Raw genomic sequence first — 26213 nt, 5'->3', positions numbered from 1 at the left:
TCCAGGCTGCTGATGACTTCATGTCATTAAACCAGACAGACAGTGGGTGTTTGTCTCCTAAGCTTTGAACAGAAGCTCTTGGTGTGTGTGATTGGAGGTGATGGCAGGATTTTGGAAGCAGATGAAAAACTGGCCTGAACTGGTCGCTGCATTTTATTTCACCTCGGTTCACCTTGTCAGAGAAGAAGATACATTTTAAAACTGTAGACCCTCTCGTTTCCCTGAACCTCCAACTCTCTCCCTCAACTCTTCTCTTCAGACTGTAGAGGTGTTTGCCCACCTCACATAATTTACATTTTCTTTTCCTACTAAATAACATACATTTACTTGTGTAAAATGCAGCCTTTGTTTTCTTCGTATCATTCCCACTTGTCTATGCTTCTGCAGGCATCCTTTTTTGTTTGTTTATCATTCTAACTTTCATTACCACTCCATCAAACTTTTCTTGCCCTCATCCGCTTGTTTCCATGCAGGATCTTGTTTACTTGGAAAAGTCAACATTCAACATGGCTGTGTTTGTCAGAGGGAGCCTTAAAGACATCTGGCCAAAAAAACCTACCCCCCACTCCTTCTTCCACAACCCCATAGGACTGACAGAATAGGCTTTTCTTTGTGGAGTTGTCCTGGACCTTTCCTGATGAGGAGTGAGTTGTGGAAGTAAAAGAGAGAGGGATGGTGGGAGAAAAGAGTGAAAATGAAAATGCACTCCCCAGCTGTGTCCACAAAACCTGGTGGAGGCAAGTACAAACACTACATGTTGCAGGACTCCTGGAACTGTTGGTAGCCACACGGGAAAAGCTGTAAAATCTGTGCTTTGGCGCCAAATATGCGTCAAAGAGAGAAAATAGAAAGTTAAACATAAAGAGCATTCACACAACAACACAACCTTTGAAACATTTGCCGGTTGTCCAAATTTAATCTAAAGCAGTCAACTTCTTTGGTTTTGCTTCACTTTAAATGGATCTTTGGCAAAACAGTCACTTGAGATCTGTATAGATCTGCCCCCCCCCCCCACGCACACACACATACACACAAGCTTCAGTATCTTCTGAAGGTTTTAATGATTATGATAAATGACCAGCACATTTTATTTACTGTAAGCCCGGCTCACAGCGAACGTCTGGCCCAGATGTGGCCCACATCTGTTCTCAGTTCAGTTTTACTTTGGCCCACATTTAACCTTAAACGATGGTGCTGATTCCGGGTGAGCGTGGCCGTCTAAACTCAGCCACCCTCTACATACCCGAGTCAATTTGAATTTGAGGCTATTAGTCAGTCGGTTGTTGTTGTGTGATTCAGAGAGAAGACTGTTGCTGATTATGAAGTTAGTGAAAGTCAACAACGTGGGCGACCTGGGTGTGCTTGATGGAGTCATGGGAAACCCCTGCTGGTAGTTAGTATGTCTGGAGTGTGAATGAATATGCAGCTATGCGCTTCCTGACTATGGTTCGAGTCAGCATTACTGCAGAACGACTCATTCCTGCCTTGTCATGAAAATTTCCCTCCATTCCTACAACGATTACTGTCTTAGAGCACCAGATGTACACAGAGGTCAGTACTTGTACCAGTATGTGTGCATATATGCTGCATTTTATTTCGTTGTGTGCAATATAAAATATGTGCAAGCTTATATGTGGAATGTGGTAATTTATATTAACAACTGTTCAACATGCATGCAGAGTAACACTGCCGGTGTATGCTGGAGGGAATGTAAGGCGACAACAAACCAGTTTCAGGGCCAGTTTGCCACCTAATTTCCAACCAGTTAAATGTGTTAAGACAACGAAAGAACTGATTCTCATTCAGGAAAACTGGTTTCCAGTAGACATTTTGGTGGTCGTGAATCAAGTACAGTGTCTGACTGACTGTCTGTTGTTTCTTAAGATTGCCATTTCATTTAGAGTTTAGTCTTTTGTTGGATTATCATATTCCAGAGCAAAGAGAGACTGCTTCCCTGCCTTGTGGTCCTCCACTGAAATCCAGATGATAGAAACTGAAACTCAGATGAAACTGGTATCCCAGCACATCCCCCAGAAGAGCCTACATCTATGCTGAAGCCAGCTCTTCGTTTCCCCCTTTTATCATGATGTAAATTAGGCTTTTATTTTGACAAACCTAGTAGTTCCCAACTCATTACAAATGTTACTTGCCTTCTTCACCAAATCATGGTGGGTTGTTGAAGGACTTTTTCTTTTTTCTTTTTTACATAAAATGTAGAATTATATCTAATGTGCTGGTGCAAGTGGTGCACCAATGAATATTGTGTATCTATTGATCTGATTTCCCATAAATAGAAAAAGGAAAATACCTCCGTTGTCCCTGCAGCAGAGCCTTACCCGTTCAACTGGTTCTGCTCCAGCACTGCGTGGTCCACTTCGTCTCATAGAACTGAACCAGCCTCCTCAGCCCAGTCCATCTCAAATAAGTCGATAATCATAGAGGAACAATTTTGCCCCCAGCAAGTAGTGATGTCAAGGGCATTTAGTGTTCTATTTCTGCTCTATTGACTCTGGCTAAGAGTGGCCAGAACATGTCTGGACAGGATGGCTGAGCTGGTGGATGGGTGGGACTCAGGGCAGGCGCAGGTCACTCTGTGGAAAATATTCCCTACAACAATTTAGCATTGAGTCAGCTAGTGTGGAGTCTTGTTAAATCTGATCTACACCAAGACGGTAAATTCTATACTAATGCAACAGGATGTTGCCTCATGAAATGTAGACGCCAATATGCAGGTTTAGTTTCCTGCCGGAGGGTACAGAAGAGACCCCATCAAACCAGGAAAGAGCAAATATAAATGAAGTGTTTTTATCTGCCATAACACACTGAATATGCTTCATTCAGGCACCGTGTTAATGATGTAACCCCTGGCTTAATTCATTTGTTGTGTTACATATTAACCATAATTCATAACGGTGTCTGCTTTTCACGGCGGCGCTACATTTGGATGATCCATCTCATAAACAAAACGCTAAGGAAGTCAGAGTCCAGGTCAAGTTCAGGTTTTGCTTTGTTCTCATCACTATTTGACAAGCGTAGGGATGAAGGCTGTCTTTGATCTGGACTGATGAAAAATAGAAGTCTCGCCGGAAAAAAAATAAGAAAGAAAAGAAAACACTACAAAGAGTTAGTAACACGAGCCATGAGTGCAAGTTGTTGATCGAACTTGGAGCCTATTTGCTCCAATGTGTTTTTGGCTGCATTCAATAAAGTCTGCTTTATTGTTCCATTGCTGCTCGTATTGTAACGGGACTTTTTCCCAAAAAACAGATTAAAATAGCTGTTGAGGCACAGATAGATTTTGCAGTACAGTAAGGTACAGAAAGCATCAGCTTGTTGCTACAAAGTATGGTACCAATCATTAAAGTGTATTGATGTGTTCAATTATTACTTCAGCTGTTTGGTCTATCAAGTCGAGTGTGTTCTTTAAGTACGACCTCAAAAAGGTCAGAAAAAGGCTTCGCACTGACAGATCTTTGTAGATTGCTTAGGCGCTCTTTTTCTTCCACAGTTGCGATCTGCTGCCTTTGTTTATTTGTGTGTGTTTACGATGTATTAAACATTCAGTCACATTTATGCTTTTTGGAACCAAAAAAATAAAAGGAACAGACTCCTCAAGGAATGATTAGGGCTTAAGGAAAAGAGCCATTTCAGGCCTGTTGATAATGGCTGTGATAAGACCTGAAGAGATTGCTATGGATGGAGGACAAACCTCCCAAACACATCAAGACACACACACACACACACACACACACACACACACACACACACACACACACACACACACACACACACACACACACAGACACACACACACACTCACACGCACACAGACACACACACACACACGAATGGGCACGCACACATGAAAACAAACAAGCCCACACATTTGAATCATTTATTTATACCCACATGAACAAAAGGACATATGGACATAAACAAGGAGATGCAATCAGAACATTTGCAAGAGCAGTGAGACGTGTGCTCATTCTGTTGGTGCACTCACATGCCCGCGCGCGTGCGCGCACGCACACGCACACGCACACACATACTCGCACTCAGAGGGTAATTAGAAAATCTCTCCCTTTATGAAAAGGTACGTAATTCATTCATGCTCAGAGTAAATCTTCCAGCTGTATAAAGTCTACAGAATACGCACACTGTCTCTTATTATTCACATGCGCCCATGCTCACACGTATGCATGCACACATGCACACACGTATGCATGCACACATGCACACACAATGGCTCGTGCACATACAAACTTCCCTTTATTCGTTTGACCTGTTGACCTCCTGTCGTACAACTTCATTATCACGTAATCAACTCGCATTTCACGTTTCTTATCTTCTCTGAGTGCCTCTCCTGGGAGTTTTCTGAATACTTCAGCAGTTATTAATGAGTCTGAAATGGATTTTTGCTCATATCTTGTACTGGTTTTCTTCCTCTCCTTTTCTGCCACTGCTCAGGTCAAGGCCCTCACTGATCCCACAACTGGACAAAGTGATGGGAAAGTGTTTTCCCAGAAGATTCTTGCCTAAGATTTTATAGTATTTTGTCTTCCTTTAATCCGTCTTTCAGCATTTTTCAGCCATGTTAGATTCTTGTATGGCTAAAGGAACATTACATGTGAAGGGCTCAAATCCTGCTAGCATCGCCTGATATGACTGGCTGGCTAATCCATGTGGACTGATCTGGGTGAAAGGTTACGAGTGCATCAGCAGCCTTAAGAAAGCTTCACACTGGACTACAACTGGAAGCAATTTCTGGAAACTTTTATATCGTCTGCCAAGGAGGTAGTGACATTTTCAGTACCGTTTGTCTGTTAGTAAGATTACGCAAAAACTATGAGGCCAAATTTCACCAAACTTGGTGGAGGGGTGTAGCCTGAGGAATTGGTTTAACGTGTAAGCATTGAGTTTGAGGTTGCCTTGACTCTGAGTGCCCTCGAGTTGAATGTGCTAATGTTTATACAATAAAAGCATTGTAAAACCCGAACAAATGAGACAACACCGAGTGGGCATGTTGTCATCATTACAGGAAATAAACTGTGTATGCTTGACGTCAGGTAGCACAGAGGCTGTGTGAAAAAAGCAGAGACGTGTGGATGAGACACTGAGGTCACTAAGTGTGGATTTAGGAATGAGGAGAGACGATCGGGTGAATGTTGAAACTAATGAGACAAAATTGCTTCCAAATGTTGGATTGCAGGATGTTGGATTTGTCCTAACCTGCCTGTGCCCATGCTCCCATGTGTCCATTGAATTTACATATATCCAGATGTGACTGACTTGTATGCCCAAGACAAACACCAGCTTGTCACATGGAGGGCCTTTATTTGAAATGAATCGACAAAGAGACAGTGTTATTTGTACTTAAAAAAGAAAAGGAGAGAAAAAAGAAGCTGGGATCGCAGGGCCAGCCGTTTGTTTGGCTCGATGCCTTAGCCAGATGCAGCGTTAATGTACACAGATGAGTATGTGCTATCTTGTTTATATGTGAGTGTTTAAGGGAGAGAACAGAGTGGGCAGAAAAGCACGCGTATGCGCATATATTTAATCAAGGACAAACTATCGGACTTGGCTGCTGTTGCTGGACAATCAGAGCATGGGGGAGTCTTGTCTCCTCAATGAGGAAACTCTGTCGGCCATGAACATTTTGCTCTTTTGTTTTCCTTTTTCTCTCTATGCCTCACCCTTTTTTGTCATTTTTTTCTAGCAAGAAATATGCATAATAATCCGTGTTTTGAGTTGTCAGTACTAGAAAGTACATAATAACACTGTGCAGCTAGACATAACTTATTGTTCAGTGCCATAAATGTCCATTGTTGTCAAGGAAGTACTAAAAATACATTTGGGAGAGTGAGTGTAACATTCACTAGTGTAACATTTACAGTTAACATGGACATTGTAGTTTATTTTAAGCTGTTCTTAAATGACCTCTGCGCAGTGGTGTGAATACCAATGAGAACAGCAAATCTGTTCTGTATTAATCCACATCTGAAAATAGTCCCTATCAAATTACACATTGACCCTGTTTCACGTAATATATGGTTATTAAATTATTTTAGATTTTTCACATTAACACTGTATATGCGCGACGTGTTTAAAAATGACCTTCAGGCCACAAACGGCCTCTGATGATGTTGTGAAGTTAAAAATATCCAGATGCGTTTAGCATCAGAAAAATGATAGGATAATTCAAAAACAGACTTTCCCCTCGAAAGCAGGATGGAAGGATTAACATCAGTATGGTGTATAGAAATATAGTGTTCTGCCTGGAAATATTTGGAGTGAAGGGAGACTCTCAGATGAAGATGGAGGGTCAAATAGCAGCTGGTGTGAGGAAGGCAGGGAGAGAATAGAAGACAGACAGGAAGGAAGGAAGACCCGACGTGGGTAGAGAGAAGTAAAGACAGATGCAAGGAGAAGCCAACTCTGCACGCTCACTTTGACCTACATTTTCTCTTGTTTCCTTTCTTTTCTGAGCCTCCCTTACTTTGCCCCATTCTCTGTGATCCCCTTTCAAGAAGCCAATAAGAGTAATATCTCTGGAGGAGGACTCGGATTTGTTATCTTTCCATCTCATTCTGACCCTCGCTGCTGAGCAGAACTCTCCTCCACATCTTCATTAGCCGTCCATGCAGTCCATCTTTCATCCTCAACTATAACAATCCACTTTTTATATATTAACTTTGGCACCGCCGAGGTGAACTCAATAAAGATTTCTCCCATGAGGGGAATCCATCTTTTGGCTCCTGAATGGATGTAGTGCTGGAGTGACTTCAGCATGAGGTCATTTTTGTTCTCGCGTGTGTATTTACTTACGGTTTCCTCCGTCTCCTTTAAGAAAAGACGGGCAAATCTACTCCTGTGTTATCAAGAACATGTGTTGCGTGAGGACGTGTTGTTGTCACGCAAAAATGCATTGTCCCATTGTTGCATTCATTTCAAGAGTTTGCAGTGGGGTGATGTCACGGACCACCGCGCTGCAGTTAGCTGCTCTCACTGATGCTGCTGTTCGGTGTTGTTGTCACTGAGACTGTAAACATTGCAGCCATTCCAACCTTATTGGCAATTTGCTGCTGTCCAATCTGTAGTGGGATGATGCCTGAAATCATGTGCTCTGACACTCTGCTACCAACACTAATATCGTTCTTCTTATCCCCCTCCTCATAAATGTGTCTCCCTGGAAGCCAATTGTTGATCCGAAGGCGAAGCACTTAAAATTGTGAGACTGAAGAGTTGTTTGAAGGTCCAGTGAGTCATGTCTCTAAAAGCCTCTTTTTTAATGCTGTGCCAAAGATCAATGACTCACTTTGCCAAATATTTCACAATATATATACCTCCTCCTTAAAGTATTATCTGTGCGTAATCCTGTTTCTTTTTATGTCGCACCAGATGTTTTCGAAGAGTAGGTCTTTTATGAATCAATCAAATCCTCTAACAAAGGTTATTTGCTTTTCCCACCACAGACTACAGGACTGGGCCATGCTTCACACAGGTGAACAACCAGATGTGCCAGGGCCAGCTCAGTGGAATAGTCTGCACCAAGACACTATGCTGCGCTACCATCGGTCGAGCTTGGGGCCACCCCTGCGAGCAGTGCCCCGCCCAGCCACACCCCTGCAGACGAGGCTTCATCCCCAACATCCGTACTGGAGCCTGCCAAGGTCAGACGAGACACATCCACTGTCTTTTCTGTTGACGCACCTGGAGGAGCATCCTTGTAATAGTGATGAAGGAAGACACGCATTCATTCGATTGCCTCTATAAACACTGGGACCATTCGTTAATCTGTCATCATCTCAGCTGCAATTCCTGCCCACAACATCCTCAAAGTAATGTTAACAACACTGAGGAGTGTTTACATGCACACCGTAGTCCGGATACTCACTTGTGTCTTCCTGTTAAGGTCTTATTTAACGGAAGGTGTACACATGACTTTCCCTAACGTCACAGTATTTAGAAGTACAAACAGGAAGATATGAGCTTTTTGCCACGCTGTGTATACACGATTTATCCTGTTCTTACCAATGATGTGCGAAATGTTAGTAGAATCAATGCCCAAATGTGAGTTTTGACTTAGAGAAACAAAAAGTGCTTACTTGCATCACTTCTTTTTGTGTTTAGCTTCAAGCTAATGATAATAATCCCATCAGCTATTAGCAACGGCAAAACTGTCCAAAAACATCAGTTTTACAAACTCTCAAGTGTATCTTCTGGTATAATCCACGTCCTCTTTATCCAAACGTGCGCTCAGTTATACACAAACACTTTAATTTGAGCTAAAACAAACTAGTTACAACCCGTCAGGTCTTTATGAGCTCACGACACCTATTGAAAGGCAAAATACACACTTTTTGGGTGAAGTACTGCATACATACTATAGATAGCTGGAGATAGACACAACAGAATCAAACGTCTCAGGCAAAATTAAAACGGTAAGAGAGTGAGACAATCTGAACTAGGATTCACCTTCTTTTATCAACATTCCTGTTGCTGGTGTCCCAGAATCCCTCAGACCAGACTTGACCCCCTCTACGTGCCTCTATAATCACCCAGAGCAGACTAAGCAATAACACTGCATCATTATGCTACCCGTGTGGCAGTCATGTCCCATGTTGATGTCATCCAGGTCCTCTCACATCCAGCCCCCCCCCCCCCCCCCCCCTTAGTTATGGGTGTGTGGATGGTAAAAACCATCAGGGCAGTGTCTGAGCTACTTTTGAGGACATAGAGTTGATTATTTTTTTGTGTAATTTGGAGGACTTTTACAGAAAAATCATGAATATAGAACATGGCGGTGTTACGGCATATTTACAGATCAAGGTGGCTTTTGAATTACAAATACGTGATAAATAAAAGCGGCTCCAAATGTCTCGAGGTTTCACAGAAAACAGTGTTTTGTTGCTAGAACAACAGCTGTAAATGTCCCGATGTCTTTCTCCTGGTTCAGTATTATGTGGGTTCTATATTAAATATAATGCATTGCTTTTATAAGGCCTGATAAGGTAATACGTCGCTGTATATATGATATTCGTGAAGGCGATTCAGGAGGGTAATGCATCTGGGACCTGAAAGTAGTTTAGATTTTGCTCCACAACTTGAACTCTTTTTGGATATGGCTGCCTGGCTGCTCACATGTTACAAATATATACCAGAATGTTCCAGAACGAGCTAATCAGCATCTCTCTGTGGCTCACATCTCATGTAGCTGACTTTTTTTTCATTATTTATTCAGAATCTCTAGTTCTGTCTTCACTATCTATTTATCTCTCCATGCACCATTTCTCTCACTCTCTTTGTCTCTATCTCTCTCTCTCTCACACACACTCGCACGCGCGCACACGCACACACGCACACACACACACACACACACACACACACACACACACACACACACACACACACACACATAAACCAAAGACACCTAATCGCCAGAGAGAGAGCCTAAAGCAACGTCTTGCTGGCAGCAGTATAAAGCACACATGACCATGAATCCAAATGTAAGGACTGCACTCCAGAGACTCCACATCAAAAATGTTGGCGGGTAGACTCTCTCTCTCTCTCTCTCTCTCTCTCGCTCTCACACACTCACACGCGCACACACATTCACGCCCTTTAGCACTCGACTGTACTTACATTAAAATGGAAGATTGAATGTATTCGGCTGATTGAATCAGGCTGTTTGTGTGGATTTGCACAGATGTTCCAGCGTTTTCGGTTTCACAGTTGATTCTCTTCAGTGCCTGACTAACACTGAGTCCAATATAATGCTACTTTGTGAGTAAATGTGTTGTATGTCTCAGCAAAGACAGGATCAGAGGGGCCTAGAGGGTCTTTACACTGATTTTTCAAGAAACCCGCCCAGTAACAAGTACCGGTAAAAGTGACTCACATTGAATGCTGGGAAAAAAACGAAAGAAGTCATTTCCTGTTCAAGCTGGTCTTTCTGGAAGTCGCCTGCTCCATGTTACTACTGATTTGTACATCAGTTCCCTTGAAAAATAGCTGAATATTGACAGAGGGTGCACCAGAAACATGTTCTGAACCATATGGGAGTACTTGTGGGTTTTTAGGTGGTTGACAAACATGGATACAAAACTTTTGTTGCTCTTATCAACACTGTCTGTGCAACCTTTTCTTAGATGTGGACGAATGCCAAGCGGTGCCTGGTCTTTGTGCTGGAGGTAACTGCATCAACACTGTGGGGTCGTATGAGTGTAAATGTCCCGCCGGCCACCGTCAGAGCGAAACCAACCACAAATGTGAAGGTGAGTTGATTAAGAAATGGCCTTTTCAACAATTACAAATAGAAACTTTTGTAAACTTATGAAGGTACTGGTGTAAATTCATCTCCAAAACCAGCAGCCATTTTCATACGCTGCCTTTTATCACTCTTGTGATTGATAAACACTAACAGCAGCACTGATTCTTCACATTCTTCACACTGATTTTCACATACATAATCGCCAGGCCATTTCACACCTTTTGGTTGTACAAAACATAATAAATATTCACTATCAATGTTGTAAACCCTTCATAGTTTATTGACCATGAGAACAAATGATATAATAAATTGAAAGGGGAAAAAAATGTCTTTTCTCACTCTTTCATTTCAAATCTTTTGTCAAATGTTCCCCCGTTCAATAGTATACACAAAACAATGGAAGAAAGAATTTATTTATGTTTGTATATCAGAATCCTACACTTTTTTTAGTCCCTCTAAAACAATGTATGATATGCACTTCATTTCAACCACGTTAATGTGGATACACTCGCTTTCAAGCGCACCGAATATCTATCACTTTGCAACTTTCAACCCTGTTTCGTTCAAAAAATACGTCACGATAAAGTTCTTAAACACCTTCAAACGTCACTTTAAGGTTTCAAAGTGTGATGATCAGACAACACGATTATTCAAGAGTTATTCTCCGTTCACTACTAACTGAACTTTACTGAAGGTCTCCTCGCCTGAGTGTGTGAACATCTCAACTAAAAAGAATCTTCACTGAGATTTTGTAAAGTTTACGGCGAGACGGTCATGGACTCTGCACTTCATGATAACCTCGGGTTTGCAAGGATCATTTGACGGGCGTTTAAAAAGTGACGACATGTTCCGAGTTAAAGTTGTCTGGACATGTGCGCATCAACTCAACGGAGACACACTGACATACACACACGGTAGAGGGGGATCACATTGCAATGTGTTGATTAGATGGAATTTAAACAATGCCCGGACTAAACAGTTTGATAGTTAGCCAGGCAGCGGTTGTGTCTCTTGGACTGAGGCCGGTGTTTTCTTAGTCCTTAGGGAGGATTACAGAAAGCCCTTAAACTGTTTCAGCCAGATGACTTCCATTCTACTGAACAAGGCCCAGCCTAGATTGGCAATTACAGTGGAGCAGTGTATGAATTATTATTTTAATTCTCCATTTAGTAACTTTTAGCGTGTCTTAAGAACTGCCAGATACAGACAGAATATTGTTTATATTTGCTGGAAACTGTCTCACATCCATGAAAAGCAATTATCATGACACACACAAAAAGTGATTTATGTGTCAGTGAATGAAGGCGGAAACGTGGAGGGTGACTTCACTGAACTGACTTACAGTTGTGGGTTTGGCTGAAGGCCACAGTTCAGGACTTGGGTTTTGGATGTGGTGGCCATATTCCAGTTTGTACCACACAGTACCACAGAGCTGAGCACTTTTACTACTTATATTTCCAAGAACTCAGAGACGGGATAGAAATGCATCAAAACATTCTGCTTAACGAGCTTCACAGAAAGTTAAAAAATATGTGCCAGTGTGTGTGTGTGCGTGTGTGTGTGCGTGTGTGTGCGCGTGTGTGTGTGTGGTCCGGCACATCACACAACAAAGGTGCCACCAAATGGTTTAAAATTTTGGTTGTGGAGTGGAATAATCTTTTTAGTCTCAGACTGTAAAACCAGTCAAGATGAGAGCTGCAACTCATTTTTATTTTTACTGAATATATTAGTCTACACGCGTCAAAAAAGACTGCATTAAAAGGTTTCTTACTTAGGTTCAACTTTCTGTGGCTCGTTTTTCGTTCAAGTCTATGTGAAATGTGATACGTTGTCAGTTCTGGTGTTGTTTAAGCATGCGAGTGAGAGGAGAAAGAACTCAGTGTTTGTTAAATCTTGTAAAAACAAGAGGACAATTGTACGTCTGCAGAAAACCCATGTTCAGTGTAATTTCACAAACCATCAGCACACGTCCTCTGGGTAAAGTTTTTTTTTTAATGAAAATGCTCTACTTTATGCAGCCTCACTGAGAGGTTTCACGGTGGAATTGGTGGAGTAGTTAAGATAAAGTGGCGGTTAAGATGTGATGGGTGTCTGATGGGCTTAGGAACAACAAGGCACCTGGTTTTACGGTCTGTTTTAGCTCCGACGGGGGCTTTTCAGTCTCTCCTCCCCTCCTTCTCTTCTTTTTGCTTCTCCTTCCATTTTCCCTCCATAAATACAGTCCTCTGGCTCAAAACCAGCTGTTAGTGCTCAACAAAGAAACACTTTCAGCATCCGTTACACAGGGACCTTCCCATCACGCCGACACACTCCCACTGTACAAATACACACACGCGGAGACAGTTTCACGCTTCACAGTTTAGATTAGATAAATCAACAGAAACTGGCTCAAACACACACACACGTTTTTGAAATTTAGCGTAGGCTGAGATAAACATGCGGCATATGTGACAACTAGAGCTTCATCCAGGTGACACTCATTTTCCTCCACACAGCTAGTCCCAAAGCGCTGCGTCAGTGTGGAGTGTAATGTCTGGCGAGCTCCTGCTGCTGCTGACACAAGGTTTATTTGGCTGGGTTTTTACTGCCTCACCTAGGCCTCCTGCCACCGCTGTCAGACGGGAGTCAGCCTGTGAGCTGTTAGCGCACATCCACAGGCTGATAGAGAGTGAATTACATGCCCTCTCCTCCAAGAAAGGCACACAGTAACACACCCCCGCTCTGCTTGTACAGGCTACCGCGCGCGCACGCACACACACACACACACACACACACACACACACACACACACACACACACACACACACACACACACACACATACACATGTCTGTACAAATGTAATTATGCCCCGCAGTGGTGCAGTAATTACGTATACGTATAAATAAGTGGGACACATCATAAAAACCCAATACCTTCTGGAACTTCACTTTTTGGTTCCCCCATCATGGAGTGTTGAGGTCTCCTTCACACAGTAACACAACTTAATGCCATCATAAAACATACCACACATATGAAAGCTCTGCCAAACACCGTGCCGAGGTATTCTCAGAGATCACTCCTGTATGTCGGGGTTTACTGAGTTCTCTTTCTTCCAATGTGGATTTAATTGGCACGTGCAGCTTGGAGGAGGCGGGTTTCACCCCGGACGGATAGTGAGTCGGTTGCAGGGCCATCAGGAGCAATTAGGGGTTCAGTATCTTGCTTAAGGATACTAAGACGTGGCCACCGGGTGAAGTGAGGATTGAACCAGCGACCTTTCAGTTGCTAGATGGCCATGTTACCTCCATGCCATGCTGCCCCATGCACTAATGGCTTTTTAGTCTTTTTGTTTGAGAAGAAGAAAGCCTTTATTACATTTGTGTGTAAATAGCTGCATTTTTATGGCGCTTTCTGGTCTACTGACCACTCAAAGCACTTCATGACATATTTACATTCAAACACTGGTGGTAAAGGCATCACGTGCTGCTCAGGACAGAGACTGGAACTGAACCAATAACCTTCCAATTATTAGACAACATGCTGTAGCTCTTTAGGCAAATTTGTCTCCTATACCCCAGTTACCAGCACCTTGGCTGGACTGAGTATTACTTTTTGAACATCTTTGATGGTGAGGAAACTAGAGAAAATACACACGGACAGAAGGAGAACTTCAAAACTGAAGGAACCTGCGACAGCAGGGGCAAAGTCACCTGATACATTATGGGTTTGAACAATTATTGCATGCATTGGAGTCGTTATATTTATATGTTTTTAAGCTCAACCCACCAGAAATATGTTACACTTTGCCAGCTGCAGAGCCATTCGATTTCTTTGCTGTTGTTGTTCTTTCAGAGGGAACTTTGTTCCAGCACACTAAACTCTAACAGCATCCTGCTACTGCATCGATTCAAAGAAAGAAACTGAGGACATTGAAAAGAATTTGCAGAGTTTACATGAGCCATACTGACCAGATGTGCCCTTGGCTGTGATGAACTAACTGGCGTGACTGTTTGTTTCAGATATCGATGAATGCAGCACCATTCCTGGTGTGTGTGATGGAGGCGAATGCACCAACACTGTTGGTAGCTACGTCTGCACCTGTCCACGAGGTCATATCTCCAGCACAGATGGCTCCAGATGTGTGGGTGAGTCTCTCTCACTCCCTCTCTCTGTCGCTCTGTCTCTCTCTCTGTCACACACGTGCGCACACACACACACATATTCAGACACCATCTCTCTCATTAATGCATTTCCTCCCATCTGGCCAGTAACTTCCACTGCTCCATCACTTCTTCCTGTGAGTTCTGATGAGTCAAACTGGCCTGCAGACCTGTGGTCTCCATGTGCGGACAAACACACTTGCACGCACTGTTTGGCCTTGACAGCATTAATCTGCTCTAACGTCGGTGCCCCTCTGACTCATTCACACACACACACACACACACACACACACACACACACACACACACACACACACACACACACACACACACACACACACACACACACTCCAACACACACATAGAGAGCATACCTAACTGACGTGTCCCATGAAACCCTACCAGGTGTTAATATATTCCTGCAATCCTCACCCCTCATGACAATCACAGTCAAACACAACCAGGTGTTAACATAGTATTTCAAGATTTACCCCCGAAACTGATCTTTTTTTTTTTTAAACTTCCTGCAGCAAAGCAAAACCACTTGTAATTGAAAATACATGTTTACCCCCACTTCCATCTCACATTATAAATGCTTGTATTTTTTAAAAATTTTCTAGTTTTAGCACAATCTGGGTGAAATAACGGGGTCCTCTGCTGTTGTTTTGGAAAACACGTGAGAGGAAATGGGTTTAACGTACGTCTCAGATTATGCACAGGGACATGTGCCCACCCGTGCACATGCAGGATGGCGGCTGATCTCATCGGTTATACGTCTGTTTGCGCACGCATGTGTGTGTGTGTGTGTGTGTGTGTGTGTGTGCTTGCCTGTCATGTGATTGTGCAGCTTCAAGGTAAAAGCATATGGTGCTGTTTAAGGAGAAATATAGGGACAACAAAGGGAAGACTGAAGAAATCAAAATGTCAGCCTCAATAAAGTGGAATTGATGCACCTAAAATTGAACACTGAACCTTTGTGACTCTAAATCCATAGGTATCAATATGCTGACAGCTTCTACCTCTCCAGAGAGGAATTTGTGACCTGGCTACAAGGGTTTGTGGGTGTAGAACATTGGTGGCTTCAGCTAGTTATGTTTGATAAGCTCCCTTTCATCCCTGAACTGTTTGTTACTCCCAAATAAAACATTTTCTTGCTGTATGGTGTTGAAAAATATAGAAATGAACCATCCCCCCGTTCCCCCCCCCCCCCCAACTCTACCTGCCCAATGCTTTGCCACCGCATGCACCCTCTGTCACGTGTTGAGTCATCACCTTTTTACCCAAAGGCGATGAAGTGCAGTTGGGGTGACCTTGGTATTGCTGTATTTCCCCCAATGGCCAGAGAAGGTGCTGTTGCACAGAGAACAGGATGCATACGCTCATCTGGCTTCTCACCTGCAGACACAGATAGCTCCACTACTCTGGCTTCTCCATAATGTACCAAACAATCTAAACCAAAACTGTGACCCAAAAGCCTGAATCGTGGGCCTGCTGAAGCGTTGCATCCCAAGATGAAACATAAAATGTTCTCATCTGCTACAGCCCGACAGTTCAAACTATGGTTTTATTCTATGGCATTAAATGTCACTCAAGTGAAATCATGTTAAACCATAATAAAAAAAAAACATCCACACAAAACACACACACACAAGGACGCCATACATTTTTAGTTCACATGAAGACAAGAGGAAGAGGAGAAGAAAGTGAGATGGAAATGAAGGGGAAGGGTTGAAGAAATGAAACTGATGAACTGAGGCTACGGTGAGGAAGAATTAGGTTGCCTGGTATACTTCATGTGATGTGTGGGTTAGTGGAACCACCACTGACAGAGAGATCAAATCACCCTGACTCAAAGACTCGACATCTGTCTGTTTTTATGCGTGACCATATTTTCCTTATTTTCCCCTCCTTCCTCTCCACTCTCATCCTCTTTCGTTTCATTTAGCCTGTGGTGATTTATGTATTTTTCTCTCTATCCTTCTTGCATGGATCACACACCAAAACGCCATCCCTCAACTGAGAGTTCCATTTACAGTAGAAAACCCTCTTCTCTTGTTCCACCTCTTCTGACTGCTTTTTTTCCCTTCCTCTCTCTTTATGTCCAATGCATGCACTCTCATTTTTAGTTTCCTATTTGCTCCAATTTTTTTCTTTTTTTCTCCCATCTACTGACATCTGGATCCCGTACTTCCCTTCTTTAGTTGTGGTTTGCTCTTCTACTCTTCAGCTGGAGGGAAAAAGAAAAAAGAGAGAGAGCAAATAAAACAGGTGCCAGACATAACCCCCATTTATCCTTCCTGCTTCTCTGTCCCATTTCCAAAATGGACAAAAGTAGATTGGGAGGAGACAGACAAACAAATGGAGGCTAGACAGGTTCAGGGTCTAAATCATCTCAGTCACACCTCAGACTTGGACTCAAAGGTACCATAACTCTCCTGGTTTCCTCTTTGACGAGACTCACATGGCTTGATTGAATTTCCCACACTGTTTCACTGTTGCCTTTTTTTTTTAAGTGTGTGGTCAGAACATAAAGTGACTAAACTGTTTTTATAAGGTTGAATTCTCGCTTACTCGCCCTCACTTTTAGAAGCAGGATGTACAGTTGCGGTCTGAAGGTTACGCTATGTGGCTGTAGGTGGCCTGGCGCCGACTGCACCGTGACATTATGAAGCAGGCCTGCAGGTTCTGCTGGGGGTTCAGTTATCAGGTCTATCACCCTGTCACATGGGGTCCAGTCAGTTATCCTATAGAAACACAAATGAAATCATATGATTGTGTGCTGGAGCAACAATCTAACTGAACACATCATCATCCTCTCCAAAGAAAAACCCTCCTTTCCCTCTCCGCCGCCATGCCGCCGGTTAGGTCACTCTGAAGGGATGCTTTTTGGGTTGTCTGTGTGTATTTATACATATGTTGTCTACTTGCGTATGTGTGTGTGTGTGTGTGTGTGTGTGTGTGTGTGTACGCTGTACTACATATGTTCCCAGACACAGTGCAGCCCCTCATATTCTATCTAATTGGCAAGAATTGCTCCACATGGAACTGATTAATTCCAGACTGCTGGCTCATTAGTGAGTTAATCGACATGTGCACCTCCCACTCCTTCATTTGGTTTTTCATTTTTCTCCCCCTTGTGTCTGTAGATACACTTAAGATCTTCGTATTCAATGTCTCTCTCTTTCTCTCTCTCCCTCTCTCTTTCTCTAAGTAGGTCTTTTTTTTCCTTCTCTGGGTATTTTCCCTTAAATACCCACAAACCTCCTCTCAATTTACACTCACTCTTTGAACCTCAGCGCCTTCTCCTGCTCCATTTACCCTGACCTGGTAACAAATAAGACCCCTTTTTGGAGGCCCCTTAGATGCCTGCAGTTAGTCGAGACCCCAGGCAACCTTTCCCACTGCCAGCCCATAAAGAAGTTTCCTCTGCAGTAACCATTGAGAACACAGGACAGCCCGAGGGGGGCTACCCAGGCTCTGTGCGCGCGAGATTATACCTTATGTATTTTTGACTAAGTATTATAGCAGATTACTTCTGGGGTCACTGCCCCAACAAGTTTATGACCCCATGTCGACAGCCCTGGGGGCTTTTACCTACAAGTCTGTGGAATGGTATTTCTCTGCTGACCTCTCCGATGAAATGTTCAGTCTGTTGCAACGCTGACTACACCCAGTATGACTGATATGATGTGTAAGAGGCTAAACAAGCAAAAGTTCAAAACAAAACAAAAACAGAATTTTCATCTGAAAATTTAAAACAATCCCTCATCTCTTTTTTTATGGGAGTGCTGTTTTATTTTCCATGACCTCTCAGGTTCGTTATGTACAAATTTTTTGCCCAAATTCTGTTTCACGAGGCTTGAAAATGGAAATTAAGTACCATTAATCTGAAATCGAGTGAACTTTGTTACTTTACAGTATCACTTTGTGCATATCTACATGTGCTTATAGCTGTAATTCTTTGTCTTTCTTTATTAACTTTTTCTGTCTTTTCACGTGTCTCTTCTGTCTTCAGACCAGCGGGTGGGCACCTGTTTCTCTGCGCTGGCTAACGGTCGCTGCGCTGGAGAACTTAATGGTCAGTTCACCAAGATGCAGTGTTGCTGTGAAACAGGACGCTGCTGGGCTTTGGGACAGATCCCTGAGATGTGTCCTGTGAGGGGGTCCGGTGAGTACACCCTTGGGGAAAAAAAAAACTCCAAAAACAAAAACAAAACAAAAAAGATGCGTGCAAATCTAATGTTTCAGCACTGACAACTGCATATGTTCCAGCTGACTCATCCCAAACAATACAAATAGGTATGAGCTTGAAATTAGAACAGAACATCTATCATTTCTCCCCTTCTGAACTCCGACAGTTTCCACAGCTGATTGTCAGTGACTTGGCACGAAGACAGGCAGTAAATAAAACCATGACAGCGTAAATGGTTCACAAGCCAAAGGAATTCAACTCAATAATGTTAAACTAGACCAGACGGATTCTGTTAGGGAGGTGCTGCCTTGAGTTGTTGTGCGCATCCACTCAAACTGATGAGGATAATGCCATCATCACAAACCAAATGGAGAAAGATGGGAAAGATTTGTGTCAAGATAATGACGTTCATCCCTTCAGTCAAGGCCGGAGTTCAAAAAAACGTCCCTGCGTGAGATTGTGTCATCTAGAACTGATCTCTTGCAGAATGTCCTGCCTGGGAGTATGACTTAAGTCACTCTCAGGAACACAAACCAGACTTAAAACCAGTTAATTTGGGAATGCAAATACATTTGAGGAGGAAAACCATGTCCCTAATTGGTAAACTGCTGATTTGTTTGTCAGTGGTTAGAGTTAAGTCTTCCAGGAAATGAATGCATGTCAATGTAAATACCTCAAATTGACTTAACTAAAGATGTGTGTGTGTGTGTGTGTGTGTGTGTGTGTGTGTGTGTGTGTGTGTGTGTGTGTGTGTGTGTGTGTGTGTGTGTGTGTGTGAGAGAATGAGCTAAGTTGAAAATAGGGCTGCTCAATTATGGTAAAAATCATAATCGACTATTTTGGTCAGTATTGGGATCACAGTCATTTACCACTGTTGTTATTGCCTTGTGGTGCAGACATCACAACAGCTGAGCTGGTTTTACCTTTCATCGTGGAAGTTTGGAATTTTCGGGAGGGATGAAAACACTCGCCTGTAAGCTTGATTCATACCAGAAAATGACAGCATCATTGTAAAACCGAAGGCGGCAAAATTATCGTTATTTTTTTTCTAATGGTCGTAAATGAAAATAAATGTTGAAAAATGCACATTAAAATAAAAGACTCGACCTACTGTTAGGCCATAAAGCTGAGCAGAACATCACAAATCCTCTTACTAATTTGCCAAACATTACTCCAGGCTGCTGAAACCAGTAAAAACACTTAAGTCAACACCATTAAAAAAAGAATAAAAGAAATGTTGCATGCAATGGCCTTTGTGAATCCTGCCGTTCCACGAAATAGAGAACATTTCTGGTACATTCATGAGAAGAATTCAGGCGGATCCAGGGAGGTTTTTGAATTAATCATCCACACATGCAAAAAAAAAGAAAGAAAGAAAGAAAGAAAGAAAATGGTCTGTGGAGGACTATTATCTGTTTCATCAGACCTGCAGTAAACATTCATCCACTGACGTTTCTTTTTCTTGCAGATGAGTTCAGGCGTCTGTGTATTATTGGGGTTCCCCAAGGACATGGTCTCCCTCACGGTTACCCTAACGGACACTTCCCCAACACCAACGGCAATGGCTTCAACTACGGATACAAGTTTCCAAGTGTACCTAATGGCAATGGTAACGGTGGTATAGGCGGCAATGGAGGAGGTGGGGGATCTCTGAAACATCAACAAATAGGTGAGATCCTCTGAGGTCTTAATAAATCTGGTAAATAGATACAAACTTTTTTTTGTCTTCTGACGGTGCGTTTTTTTGCATATTCTCAGGAACTGTTACTATCAACGACACCATCGATGTGTGCAAACATTTCACCAACCTGTGTCTGAACGGACGTTGCATTCCCACTCCCACAAGCTACCGCTGCGAGTGCAACATGGGTTACAGGCAAGACGTTCGCGGGGAATGTATCGGTAAGAAACACACTCACACACATTATGCTGCATACACATAAATAGAACCTCATCCAGGACTATGTGAGTGTGTAACACTTCATTTCATGCACCATGCTGCCATCTTCTGTACATGTTAAGAACTTAAAAATAAGTGGTCTAGGTCAAAACTTGCAGGGGGGGGGGGGTCATTAGTAGAAATGAAACTATAACAGATGAGGTCTAATGGTTGCTTTATTTATCTCTGTAGATGTGGACGAGTGCGTGAGTAATCCCTGTATCAATGGAGACTGTGTCAACACACCTGGATCATATCACTGCAAGTGTCATGAAGGTTACCAGGGAACTTCCACCAAACAAGCCTGTATCGGTACGTCTCACTGAGATCTCTGTAACTCTAATTTTAAAAGCGTTAAGACCTGAGCTGCAGTAGTTTGGTCTTTCAGAGACATTGAACCCTGCTTGCTCTGCTTGTGCTCCTCTGCACAGATATTGATGAGTGTATTGTTAATGGAGTGATGTGTCGTAACGGCCGCTGTGTCAACACCGAGGGAAGCTTTCAGTGTATCTGCAATGCTGGGTTTGAACTCACTCCTGATGGAAAGAACTGCATTGGTAAGGAGCCAGAACGTTAATACATTAAACTTTATATAAACCTTTTAAAAATCTGAACTGAATTCTGTTCTTTTTGTCCTTCCAGATCATGATGAATGCGCCACCACCAACATGTGTCTGAATGGCATGTGTATCAATGAGGATGGCAGTTTTAAATGCATCTGCAAGCCTGGTTTTGCCCTCGCAGCTAATGGACGCTACTGCACCGGTAAGATTTATTAAGTTAGCCTGAGAGGCTGGTGACAGATGTGTTGTTCTTCGTAATCTCTCTCTCTTTTTTTTTTTTAAAGGCCATTAGTGCAGTGTCGTTGCAGAAGTCAAAGTGCTATTCAAGCCACAGTACTTTAATAGCACTGATGATGGGAAAGAAGATTGCAGTGGCATTCATTTACGATCGCCTCACTGCCTGTGTTAACGCACCTTATCAGATGTACTGACTGTCTCCTGCTCTCTCTTTTTCTACCAGACATCGATGAGTGTCAGACACCAGGTATTTGTATGAACGGCCGCTGCATCAACTCTGAGGGCTCCTTCCGTTGTGAGTGCCCGCCGGGCCTGGCTATAGATGTTGATGGCAGGGTGTGTGTGGACACTCACATGAGAACCACCTGTTATGGTGCTATAAAGATGGGCACATGTTCGCGTCCCTTCCCTGGTGTGGTGACCAAGTCAGAGTGCTGTTGTGCTAATCCTGAACATGGCTTTGGAGAGCCTTGCCACCCCTGCCCCTCTAGAAACTCAGGTACAGCTTCATTGCTAAGCTTATTTTAATGATAAAATACTTTGTTTATTTGATCAGTAAATATCCAACTCAACATCATGTGTCTTTCAGCTGAATTCCAGGCTGTGTGCAGCAGTGGTATCGGCATCACAGCTGATGGCAGAGGTGAGTTTGACGAGTGTGAACGCCGCTGAGAAACTCTTGTGTCGTAAACATCTGCTGGATAACTCCTGTCTTCCTTCAGACATCAACGAGTGTGCCCTGGACCCGGACATTTGTCAGAACGGCATGTGTGAGAATCTGAGAGGAAGCTACCGCTGCATCTGTAACATCGGCTATGAGTCCGACAGCAGCGGAAAAAACTGTGTCGGTGAGTGTGGATTGAGGTAGATTGTGTTCTTTGTCTATTACATCCCAAGATCTCAGCATCATACATGCTTTAGTCTTTAAAGTGAGATGATCTTTTGCTAAATACGTGTCTGATGCTCAAAATACATTGGGAATGTCGGCAATCCATCACATTCCCAACTGGCTCCTCTCGACATGGAGGAACAGCAGCTCTACTCTGAATCCCTCCTGAATGACCGAGCTTCTCACCCTATCTCTAAGGCAGAGCCCAGCCACGCTGTGGAGGAAACTCCTTTCGGCCATTTGTATTCGCGATCTTGTTCTTTCGGTCATTTGCTCATGACCATGGGTGAGGGTTGGAATGTAGATTGACTGGTAGATCAAGAGCCTCGCCTTTTGGCTCAGCTCCCTCTTTACCACAACTGACTGGTTTAGGACCCGCATCACTGTGGATGCTGCCCCAATCTGCCTGTCAGTCTCCAGCTCCATCCTACCCTCACTTGTGAACAAAACCTCAAGATTCTTAAACTCCTACACCTGAGGCAGGACCTCCCCCCCCTGACCTGGAGAGGGCAGGCCACCCTTTTTCAGCTGAGGACTATGGCCTCAGACTTGGAGGTGTTGATTCTCATCCCAGCTGCTTCACATTCTGCTGCGAACTGTCCCAGCAAGAACTGGAGGTCGTGGCCTGATGGAGCTAAGAGGACCACATCATCCGCAAAAAGCAGAGACGACATCCTCCCGCAACCAAACTGGACTCCCCCCGGCTGTGCATAGATATTCTGTCCATAAAAGTTATGAACAGAACCGATGACAAAGGGAAGCCTTAGCAAAGTCCAACCCTCACTGGGAACAAGTCCGACATGCTGCTGGCAATGCGAACCAGACTCTCGCTCCTCCAGTAAAAAGACTGAACGGCCCTTTGTAAGGGGCCATCCACCCCATACTCCCTGAGTACCCCCCACAGGGTGCTCCTGGCAACACAGTCATAAGCCTTATCCAAATCTCTCTAATCATTCTAAACAGCATAACCTTTACATTAATCCTGTTTTCAACATCCACCTCCCTGCAGACATCAACGAGTGTCTGGTGAACCGTCTGCTGTGTGACAACGGCCTGTGCAGGAACACTCCTGGCTCCTACACCTGCTCCTGTCCCAAAGGCTTTGTCTTCAAGCCAGACTCAGAGACATGCGAAGGTTAAAACACACACACACACACACACACACACACACACACACACACACACACACACACACACACACACACACACACACGTGAATCTGCTGCTTTTCATCAATGTCTTTCTTTTCTTTTCTTTTTTTTTTAATTTGGACAGTCAAGGTCATCATGAGGTGACATCACCAGATGTTTTGTATAATGTCTCCAGTAAACATATCGCACATGAAAAGGAGAAGCCATTTATTTGTGCTTAACTGCCAAATTGTGATGATGGTCCATTTGAATCAGCCTCTCGTCTCTGACCTCAGGTGTGTATTTGCACATGTTTCAGATATCAATGAATGTGAGTCCAGCCCGTGCATCAACGGAGCCTGTCGCAATGTGGTCGGCTCCTTCAACTGCGAGTGCACTCACGGCAGCAAACTGGACTCTACCAACACCATCTGCGTGGGTAAGACATCCATCCGTGCACGTGCTATATAATGATTACACACAATAATGAGCATCAGTGGGAATAAAGTGTTGAATCATTTAAATAGACACTTACTGTTGTAAACAAATACTGAAGCGGTTTAGATTTCAAGGAGCCATTATCCTCCTCAGATGTTGGGCAAAATGGCACTCGCACAGATGATTTATTAGATAAATACTTGCATGCATGGCCTTGGTTCACATGGTTATCATGTTACTCATAGAGATCCACTATAGATTGAAGTTGACATGCGGTATGTAAGTCTCTGTGCTTAGGATACAAATTCCACTTGTTTAGAGGTTTCTTACTTTTGGGAAATCAGTCTGAGGAAGGTACATGCCATCCAGATGTTATTGTACATGGAAAAGGGGAGTGAGTCGTTAGATAAATAGACTTATTGCATATTGCATGAGCTGGCTCGGTCGGAGGACTACGAATTCCTCTTGGTTTGGTGTGTCTCTGATTTCACAGCACATCACTCAGCAGGAAAAGAAAGTAAATTGTGGTTTTGTGTTTGGGTGGCCTGGAGGTTTCGCAGACAAGGTGTCACTACAATGACTCGCTCAGTTCAATTGATATACAATAGCGTAGGATTAAATGTAATGATACATGAGTTTTACTCAGCATAACTTCTGCCCGCAGTAAAGAAGGTGAAGCGATGATTGTTTTTGTGGTGTACTGCCAGGGTTTACGTAATCATGTGGAGTTTTGAGCTGTAGGGGTGCTGTGGAGTAATGTTTTACGTGTTGCTCACACTCTACTTTGACCTAAACACTTGACTGCAGATGACAAGAACACAAATGTTTAGATTAAAAACCAAACTTCTCTATGGATCATCATAAGGAGACGGACAAACTGCAATATGGAAGGGAATTCTACTCAACATAAACAATGCAGGGTTATGAATCATTTATTTGTGCTTTTAAATGAGGAAATACTTTCTGAAATGTTCATGTATTCGTTGGCAAGAAAGCCCCCAGTTCTCTGTTAACCATGTTCCCTCCGCTGTTGCTCTACAGATAGCATGAAGAGCACTTGTTGGTTGACCATGCAAGACAGCCGCTGTGAGGTGAACATCAACGGAGCCACGCTGAAGTCTGAGTGTTGCTCCACACTGGGGGCCGCCTGGGGAAGCCCCTGCGAACCCTGCGAGATCGGTCAGTTTAAAGACGGATAAAGCCATATATTTCAAGATACAGAGAAAAAAAAAAGATTTATGGTTAAATGTACAATATTTTTTCTCTTATACCCTCACACATCTCATTTCTCGTAGACACTGCCTGTTCTCGAGGATTTGCTCGCATGAAGGGACTCGTCTGTGAAGGTAAGAATCAAAATGGACCCACAACCATCCAACACTGATACCCGTGAAGTCAGTTCATCCTTATATTCTCATAGTTTCCCTTCATTTTAAGTAAATTAACTTGAAACCTGTGTGTGTCTGTGTGTGTGTCACACTTTGAAATCTCGGGCAGACATTAATGAGTGTGAGGTGTTCCCTGGGCTGTGTACAAATGGCCGCTGTGTGAACAGCCAGGGTTCCTTCCGCTGTGAGTGCGCTGAGGGTCTGACATTAGACAGTACTGGACGCACATGTGTGGGTAAGACAGCTGCATGATAAAGGAATTGTTTCTTAACAATAAGCCATTTTTTTTTTAAATTTTATCACCAACATAAAACGTGCCAATCCCCAGATATGCGTAGTGAGCAGTGCTACATGAAATGGCATGAGGACGAGTGTGGTGAACCGCTACCAGGGAGGTACCGCGTGGATATGTGCTGCTGCTCTGTGGGTGCCGCCTGGGGTGTCGACTGTGAAGAGTGTCCCAAATCAAGCACACCCGAGTACAGAGCCATCTGTCCCAGAGGACCTGGCTTTGCCAACAGAGACATTCTGACTGGAAGGCCTTTCTACAAAGGTAATGAATTCCTCCATACTGAACATGAAATGTTTGACTTATTTTTAAATCCAAAAGGCAGAACTCAGACGAGTTCACGTTGTCGGGGGGGGCTGAGTCAGGCCTTAGACGGCGTGAAGAAGCAGAGCGAGGCAAGATCAAAACACAAAGATTACACTTCGAAAGCGTAGACTTAGCCAATAACAGTTACTGCTATCAGAGCAATCTGGCAGCTACTGAGAGTCAAACCAGGTAGATATAATGAAGAGGGTGATTAGTTAGACGAGTTGCAGCTGTTTGGGTGGACTAGCAGGGTCCAGCATGATCCAAAGCCACGCCAAGATACACATACACATAGAAACAAACAAAATAGATACAAACAGACACAGACGGTCAGGGAAATGAAGGGAAAACATTATGGAAAAAGAGAGAGAGAGACAGCCAGAACCATGACAGAACGAGGATACTTGGACCGTGTGTGTTTTTTTCTGCCC

General features: G+C 43.4%; 1 protein-coding gene across 1 annotated transcript in view; it reads left to right on the top strand.

The window, feature by feature from the left end:
- Nucleotides 1-26213, top strand: part of fbn3 (fibrillin 3) — a 63484-nt gene that overhangs the window by 21572 nt on the left and 15699 nt on the right. The window contains exons 7-24 of the mRNA XM_086223425.1: nt 7473-7670; nt 10149-10274; nt 14271-14396; nt 18427-18579; nt 20072-20272; nt 20362-20505; nt 20735-20854; nt 20974-21099; nt 21185-21307; nt 21566-21841; nt 21932-21985; nt 22065-22190; nt 23241-23366; nt 23681-23800; nt 24841-24978; nt 25095-25145; nt 25297-25422; nt 25516-25740. Of these exons, the coding sequence (XP_086079551.1) occupies nt 7473-7670; nt 10149-10274; nt 14271-14396; nt 18427-18579; nt 20072-20272; nt 20362-20505; nt 20735-20854; nt 20974-21099; nt 21185-21307; nt 21566-21841; nt 21932-21985; nt 22065-22190; nt 23241-23366; nt 23681-23800; nt 24841-24978; nt 25095-25145; nt 25297-25422; nt 25516-25740 (2559 nt within the window). The remainder of the gene's footprint in view (nt 1-7472; nt 7671-10148; nt 10275-14270; nt 14397-18426; nt 18580-20071; nt 20273-20361; nt 20506-20734; nt 20855-20973; nt 21100-21184; nt 21308-21565; nt 21842-21931; nt 21986-22064; nt 22191-23240; nt 23367-23680; nt 23801-24840; nt 24979-25094; nt 25146-25296; nt 25423-25515; nt 25741-26213) is intronic.

The sequence above is a fragment of the Aulostomus chinensis genome, chromosome 14 (assembly GCF_037954235.1).
Source record: "Aulostomus chinensis isolate RoL2024-O1b breed Wild chromosome 14, RoL_Achi_v1.0, whole genome shotgun sequence".
NCBI classification, from domain to species: domain Eukaryota; kingdom Metazoa; phylum Chordata; class Actinopteri; order Syngnathiformes; family Aulostomidae; genus Aulostomus; species Aulostomus chinensis.
This window is presented reverse-complemented; position numbering and strand designations above follow the sequence as displayed.